The 8,679-nt window shown below is 35.9% G+C and overlaps 1 protein-coding gene across 1 annotated transcript; it reads left to right on the top strand.

The window, feature by feature from the left end:
- The first annotated feature begins 1,170 nt into the window (after window positions 1-1,170).
- LOC110174307 (free fatty acid receptor 2) lies at window positions 1,171-8,201 on the top strand. Its single transcript, XM_020940390.2, has 2 exons — window positions 1,171-1,323; window positions 4,612-8,201. Exon 2 carries the CDS (start codon window positions 4,808-4,810, stop codon window positions 5,861-5,863), a length of 1,056 nt encoding a protein of 351 aa, XP_020796049.1. The 5' UTR covers window positions 1,171-1,323; window positions 4,612-4,807; the 3' UTR covers window positions 5,864-8,201.
- Window positions 8,202-8,679: the final 478 nt, after the last annotated feature.

The raw sequence follows: 8,679 nt of genomic DNA, 5'->3' as shown, positions 1-8,679 counted from the left end.
TTTCAAAAACAAGAAGTGAGAAACTAGACAGAGGATTTAGCACTTGGGTGACTCCACAGTTCACAACAGAGATCAGTGCTTTAGCTGAGTCAAGCTGCAGAAAGATGACCAGCACAAAAGCCTATATGGTACAACACAATGTAAGAAGTTTAATATAAGTTTAATGCAGATTTGACAGTTTTTTTAATGCCCCGAGTTTGATTTAAGATGCCAGAATTACAGAATGTCTTAACGAAAACGTCTGGAAAACTCACCTCCCTGATGACATATGAGATATCAGATCTGAGGGAAACTCCAGCGGTGTGTGTGTCTCCAGCTGTGGAGCTCTTCGGGAATCACATGACTCAGGTCTGATACAAGTAACACTCTTACTCTTTCACAATGTAGGGATGACAGACTCGTATTTACTGCACCGACTTTAGACACTTTAGTACTCACAGTTGGTTTTAAAGGACTCTTGTGAGCTTCAAGTCATGTTAAAATATTGTTACCTTATCAAAACATACCTGAAGTTGTGTTTTGTTTCATTCAAACATGATTACATTACCCTTTATTACTCATCGGTCTACATCTCCAAAGCTCAAAATGCTCTGTTCCACCTTGTGATGTCATGAAGTGGTAGTTCTCAAACTAACAGCTACATTTTACCTTTAATTCAATAGAGATCCACATTACCAGGGTTGAAGTTATCCAAGTAGTTCTAGTGAAAGTGTATGGAGTTTAAAAACACAGTGGGGTAATTCCTGTATTACCACATGACATCACAAGGTGGATCAGAGTGTTTTCGAGCAAAGGATTAACTTTAAATATGCAGGTTTTTTGAGTTGAACCATGAGTGAAACAAAATACAACTCCAAGTATGTTTGTGATGAGGAAGCAACATTCTAATATAGATCAGAAAACAGTGTAATTTGGGCCCTTTAACAATTAGTTTTTTCATTTGACCCAATTTCCAGCTCACACAATTTATTCATTCATTGTGGCCCTGATAAACAATATAGGCTATTGCCAGTGCAGGTGTGCGTTAATAATAATCTTATCATTTGTCCCTGATACGGGAGATTACCATGTAAATAAATGTGGCACAGACATCACATCACATGTGGGCGGGGCTAAGGAAAGCACAAAGTAAAACCCAGTGTTATAGTAAAGTGCAAAATGCCATAAGGCAGATAGGTTTGTGCTGGAGAGTGAGAGGAAGTGAAGACGTTGCTTTATATTGTGGCTTTTCTCTGGTTTCATCACACTCCCCCTGTAAGTTCCACCCTCTCACCACTATAAGAGACTCACTTCTGCTGACTGCCATTCAAACAAGCCTCGCAGGTAAGATTTTCTGCTTAACTAATGTTCATTCATGTGTTTAATATTTCCTTTTCTTTTTAGTTTTGTGGGCTTTTCAACACTCATGTTTTATTCATGGGGCTGATTTTAATTGTAGCTTTCAATTAAAGTATTGTTTAATCAGTAATCAGATTTTGAACTGGTGGGTTATCCAAAGAAAGCTGCATAGTCCAATTTTCTAGCATAATTGCTCAACCACAATTTCTATTTTAAAAGAAAATTAGAATTTTTTTATTTAATTTAATTTATTCAACAGGACAACATACAGTCACATGTGCGAGAGCTGAGATGTTAATAATAATTATGAATGAGTAATAAAAATAACAATATACAAAGTTTAATGGTTACACTCTGTAAACTATATTATAACATCAGGATACAAATGAACTAATTCAAAATACCAACTTCCATTTAAAGTAAATCAACTTAAAATTGTTGTTTTCAAAAACATAAAAATATATGGGAATTCATAAAATGTTACATAAAACTTAAAGCTGTTATTTTTTGAGTGATGGTAACTGGATCCAGAGGTGGATAGTACTCAGTGCACTGTAGCTTTACTTTTTAACTTTTCAGAGTACCTTTCTAGCATCATACTTTTATTCTTACTTGAATAAAAGTTTTGGTTCCATTTCCCACTATGAATAAGTCTACAAGTGACATAAGCTTTAGGTTGACAGTCTTAACATTAGTGTTTCCTGCACTGCTCTGTCAGTTATAATTTAGTTTTTTTGTGTAAATACTTTTGTGTTTTTTGATGTTTTGTCCTTCAGATTACATTAAATTCAAATTATAAATCAGATGTTAAGTACTAACAGTTACTAACATACAGTAAAGATGACCGAGCTTGTAGTATCAAAACTGCCTGTGATTATAATAAAAGTCCTTTAATGATTACATAGGCATATGGGGCACATGATGATACGCCCTGACCAAGACACTGCTTGTGTAATCATTAAAGGACTTTTATTATAATTCCTTAGACTATTTTGGCGGTTTTATGTTTTTATACTACAAGCTTGGTCATCTTCACTGTTTGTTTGCTTTTGAGCCTTGTCCTTGATCTGCTGTGGACTTTGAAATAAGATACCCTGAAGCTCTCACTTACTCTGTTTTTTAGCCAACAGTAATACATTTTCAAATACTTTTTTTACCCTTACTTGAGTAATTTCTTGGATCACTACTTGGTGTTTCTACTGAGTAATATTATTTGGAAGTAACATTTCTCTTACTTGAGTACAATTCTTGGCGGTCTCTTCCACCTGTGCTGCTCCCCTTCATTTTTGTTTTCTCGTGACATTGCAACTCGGTAACAGCTCGTGAAAGTTTAAAACAGTTTTGCGTTTTAGCACTATTTGAATTAGCAAGCCCAGCCAGTGTTATTTGGATCATTAACACTAAGCGGTGTTAACATTTTAAAAAATTTTCCTTTAGAGAAATGCACGGGGACAGTTTGTAGTTGGTACACATGCAGATTACAGAACAGTTATGAGGATCCAGGCCTGTTACTGATAGCCCTCGGACTCATTATGTTTATGATCAGTGGAGAACATTGCAGAGAGGGCTGTAAAAGCACAACTGTTCCACACATTTTAATATCCAGCACTTACTCCTCATTAACAGATAATGGCAGAGGACAACAGTGCTGGAGAGAAGACATTAAACAGAAATTATATAGGTAAACAATGCAAACTACAGCATCAGCTAAACTGGAATTAGCGATTAGCATTGTCAATATTATTTTGTTTTGATAGCCTTTTTTGCAATGTTTTCGGTCATAAAATTTGCAAAAGATACAGTTAAAGTGATTTATAATGTTTATTGGTGGTAGTCAGCTGGGTTTATGACTCATTTGACCATGTAATAGGCCTGTCATGATATTAATTTTAATATATGAAAGCTGGCACAGTACTTTTGGGGGGGTCAGTATTTACTGTGTGTACAACTTCTTTGCATAACTGGGAAATTTTGGGTTATTCTTTAACTGTATGATAAGAGTTGTAAAAGTTTTGAACGAAGTATATTTCTGTTGAAGCTGTTTGCTGACAAATTATTAGTATGCACTGTCCTAATTCAAATAAATAAATCAATGAAAAATAAAATAAAATGTGTGTTATATATGCTAGCAGATTTATCAACAAAAATGGCTTCAAGTATTCAGAGACGGCACTACTTATTAGGCAAAAGTAGGCAGCCGCTTAGGGTCCCCGAACCTGGAGGGGCCCCAAACAATTGCCCTTGCCATTACCACTAATGGTCAAGGCTTCAGTGCAATTTGATTTTCTCTCAATATGACATTAAATGAGAGTAGTTTACTTTAAAAAAAAAAAAAAAAAAAAAAAAAAAAACACCATCTAAATAGTATTTGATTGTCAAATCTATTTTAACTGTCAAAGCATTCCCCCCTTTTCACGTTAGAATGGATTAGTCAGCTTGACCCTAATTTGAACATAATCATAATTGTAATTATACTAGAAAAAAATATAAAAGTACTTTCAGCTCTGGTTATCTAGTGGGCTTCCTAACTAATAAGACAAGTTTCCAATCCACCCTAATTCAAAGACGTGTCTCAAGAACAATGGGGAAAAACAGACAATAAATATTAAAAAAAAAAACAAAAAAAAACAGTGCATTATAGTGAGGGCCCCAAACTCAAGTTCGCCTAGGGCCCCCAAATTGTTAACTCCACTGCAAATATGTTAACTATTTTACTTATGGTTTCCAACATTTATTTTATTCATTTAGGTTAATCTATACTTTATTAAAAGAGCCAAATTACACTATTTTCTGATCAGTTATTATGTTGTTTCCTCATAACAAGCATACCTGATAATACAGGAAGTGCTCCACTGTGTTTTTAAACTCCATATACTTCACTCACTAGAATCATTTGGTTGATTTCAGCCCTAAAATTGCTAGTCTCTACTGAACTAAAGCTAAAAGGAGGTGTTAACTTGAAAACTACTGCTTCCGTTTTGAGCTTTGAGGATGCAGACAGCCTAAGAATAAAAAATGACTCAAACATGTATGAATGAAACAGAACACCCTTTATGTTTTTGATTAAGTAACAACATTGTAACACGGCTTAAACCACACAGGAATCAATTTTGTGTAATATAGTAGTCTGACCTTTAACATGTACTTTTAACCAGATACACTGAATTCACACAGTCCCATTTACCTGTCTCTGTCTAAACAATGTGAGATATGGCCTTGTTGGATATACCTTGCTTCCTGTTGTAATCTCCTTCCTTTCTCTCTTATCTACAGAGCTCAAAGCCCGCCAGGAGACCGCCAGCTTTGGTTTATCAGCGGAGAACAGAAAAAAACACGCCACTGCCTTGTTCCAGGCCACCAACCCATTAAAAACTCCGTTCAAGACCCCCACCGCACCTTCGGAACCACCATGCAAGCTTAAAGGGCATAGTGTGATTCTGCTTGGACGTTCTCGGAGTTAAAATTCACCATGTTGCAGCACTGCCACACGGGCCTGTGCCTGTCCGTGTACGTTCTCACCTTCGTGCTGGGTTTCCCCGCCAACATCCTCGCCTTCTACACCTTCAGTAAAAAAGTCCGCCAAAAAGCCACGCCCATTGACATTATCCTCCTCAACTTGACCATTTCGGACTTGCTTTTCCTCCTCTTCCTGCCGTTCAAGATGCAAGAAGTCACGAACAATATGATTTGGACACTGCCCTACGTCCTCTGCCCGCTTTCAGGATTTATTTTCTACCTTACGATCTACACCAGCGCTTTTTTCCTGACGGCGATCAGCGTAGAGCGGTATCTGGGAGTGGCGTTCCCAATCCAGCATTCGTTGAAGCGTAAGCCAATTTACGCCACAGCAGCTTGCATCTTTTTTTGGATCTTCTCAATTATTCACTTGAGCATCGTCATCATCATTCCTCTAATCGGAAGCCAGGAGACTTCACACCTTGCGAGCTCCTACAACAGTTCTGATTCCCTAAACACGTCAACTTCAGCTAATTATCATCTTGTCAAAGGGAATCGCGAGGTTTGCTACCAGAACTTCACCAAAAAACAGCTAGAAATCCTCCTCCCTGTACGCCTCGAACTATGCATCGTCCTGTTTTGTATCCCGTTTTTTATCTCCAGCTATTGTTACATCAACTTCATCCGAATTTTGTCATCGTTGCAGCACATCAATCGAAGAAAGCGTCTCCGTGCGATTGGCATGGCCTTGGGGACTCTCGTAGTTTTCGCGTTATGTTTCGGACCGTACAACGTTTCGCACATCGTCGGGTTTATCCAGTGGAAGAATCCAGAGTGGAGAGATCAGGCATTACTCTGCAGCACTTTCAACGCCTGTTTAGATCCGTTCATTTTTTATTTCTCGTCATCAGCTATGAGAGGTTCAGTTAGCAATGTTTTGGAAGGGGTTCGGAAAACATTACCAAACTGCATCTCTTGTCATGTTCCCAGAGTCTTGAAAATTAGCAGCAGTAACAGCACCAGTGATAAAGATAAGGAGCGCAAACAGGAATCCATGAGCGCTATCTGAAAACGTGGGCAGGAGCGGCCAGCAGCTGTTCTCAGTGCATTTATGGTTCCTTTATTGTTCTTTGATCCACGGGACCCGGAAATTAATGTTTATATTTTTGTACTAAGTTTTATTAAGCGTTGAACCTAGGACTACTTCAGGTCTAAACCAGGACTTTAAACATGGGTGGACACTTTTTTTGACTATGAAGATTCAAAAGAGACATGTTCAGAAATATGTATATAATTATATTTTTCTTAACTTATGGTGAAATGTATGCTCTTTTTGGTTAACGGTCCTGTATTATACAAACTCCTGTGAGCTTTAAGCCATGTTGGAATAATATTGCCTCATCAAAAACATATCTGGAGTTGAGTTTTGTTTCATTCATACATGTTTGAGTAAGCTTTTATTATTTGTCTATCTACATCTCCAATGCTCAAAGTGCTCTGTCCCACCTTGCGATGTCATGCAGTGGTAGTTTTCAAGTTAACAGCTATGTTTTACATTTAGTTCACTAGAGAAAGTCAATTCCAGGGCTGAAATCATTCAAATCAGGGGTGTCAAATACAAATTCACAGAGGGCCAAAATTAAAAACCGGGACTAAGTCGTGGGCCAAACTAAATATTTATTGAAAAATTTCAGCAACATCTGCATGTTTTCTCTTCTTTCGAGATATGTAATGTTAATCCTTTTCTTATTAAATTTAATGTTTAATAATTGTTTTGCTTAAACACTGAATCCAGAATAAGTGTAATATAAAATAATAACAAAATTTTAAATAAATAATGTCTCTAGGGCCAGCTTTAATACATATTTAATGTGATCTCGCAGGCCAAATATAATTATATTATGGGCCAAATTTGGCTCCCAGGCCTGAGTTTGACATGTCTGATCCAAATGATTCAAGCAAAGGTGTATGGAGTTTAAAAACAAAATGACACTTGATGTTTTACTACATGACATCACAAATGTTTTACATTTGAGAGAAGAACATCTAAATGAAACAAAACAGAACTCCAGGTATGTTTTTGACGAGTAAACAACATTATAACGTAGATCAGAAAATAGTGTAATATGGACCTTTGAAGTCTATTGAAGCTTATATTGAATTATACTTCCTCAAAGCCTCTGCATGCTACCTAGTTTTGGTTTAATACTTGTGGATACCCTTAAAAGCACAAATATGATTCAGTAATTTTGAAACTATAACATAAATAGTTCACCACAAAGTTTCAGTGGTGGTTTTACATGTGAAATATTCTGAAAATGCTGGTCATTTTTTATATATAGCTGAAGACTGAATTTATTTATTGTAACTTGAGGCCTGATCAGGTCTGTGATGATGTTTGACGACCACTGCTTTGTAACCAAATTATTTAATTATATTGTAAATGTGTGGTGTTTACAAGAAACTACCAAACTACCAGCTCAGCATGTTAAGTGGATATGACAGGATGGACTAAGGACTTTTTTTATATTTTTCACCCCAATATGTTAGTTTGCAAATTTTACTTCCTGGAAATCATGACATGGGAATTCCGTGACAGTTATCTAGCAACTATGAGGTGCACTAGGCCCTCCTCCTCTAATGTACACAGAAACTATTATTTGACAAATAGAATTATATATAAAAAAACACCTTTATGTTGTTGAAATAATGTTTAAAGAATTGGGAAAATGTGTATGAACTGTGCCGAACTGTTGGATAGAATTCTCCCTAGTGTGATGTCATCAATGTGGAAATTTTCAACACATTTTTAAACTTTTCTTCGCAAATTGCTTCTTGATTGGTTTAAACTATCTAAACTATATTTACAGCAAGTATTATCCCATCAAATTAAAGGTATACTATGTAACTTTTCAGTCTTTTTGAGGGTCTGCCTGGAATGTTCCACAGTATGACATTAAATTACAAGTGACTAAAAAATATCTAGAAAAACAGGGTGCCTCTCCACAGATCTGACCTGCAACTTGGTCTGGTTTAGTCTCCATGAAGATAGAAAAGTTTAATACCGTACTGTGAAACATTGCAGACACAGCAATAACATTTCCACGGAGACTAAGCAGGTAGCGGACCCTCTACCAGAAAAGTTACATAGTGCACCTTTAAGCAAAACATTACAGAAGCATCCAAACCTGTCATACGCACTTTAAAGGGTTCCCTATGCTATTCCTTTTACTAAACTCATTTGCATTAGAAAGCTATGACTGAAACTGTAAATATCTAAGCCCCGTGCGTCATCTGTGGTCAGTTAGAGATAAGGTTGGACACAGACTGACGGTTACTGGCTCCTGTAGCATTTGAGGACCTCATGTTTGAATGTACACTGAATGTAATAAAGCTATAAAGACTGATTTTGATAATATATTACTGTTTTTCTTTGTTTTTCATACACATGCATTGTTCAAAAGTTTGGATTCACCCTCTCACTCACTCTTTTTCTATATGTTATACTACTTTCTACTTTTCATATATATACAAAAAACATCCAATATATTGTATGTAAGGTGTATGGAATTATGTAGAAAAGAAAAAAGTTAAATAAAGCAATATTTTTACATATACTAGTATGTTTTATATTCACATCTTCAAATTAGTCACTCTTTGCTTTGTCGAATAATATTTAGTAGTTATTAAACTTTTTTCTTGACTAAATAATTCCATATATCTTGCTTCATATATTTGATGCTGTTTAAACACACATCTGTCAAAAATTTGAACTCACAAAGTTAAATAACTCTACTTTTTTTTTTTCTTCGAAAAGGGTGGGTATTTTGAGGATTTAGATACAAATATTTAAATTTTAATGTATATATTTTAATGATATAAAAA

The sequence above is a fragment of the Boleophthalmus pectinirostris genome, unplaced genomic scaffold (genome assembly GCF_026225935.1).
Source record: "Boleophthalmus pectinirostris isolate CB_2022bp ecotype Guang Dong unplaced genomic scaffold, ASM2622593v1 HiC_scaffold_6, whole genome shotgun sequence".
Taxonomy (NCBI): domain Eukaryota; kingdom Metazoa; phylum Chordata; class Actinopteri; order Gobiiformes; family Gobiidae; genus Boleophthalmus; species Boleophthalmus pectinirostris.
This window is presented reverse-complemented; position numbering and strand designations above follow the sequence as displayed.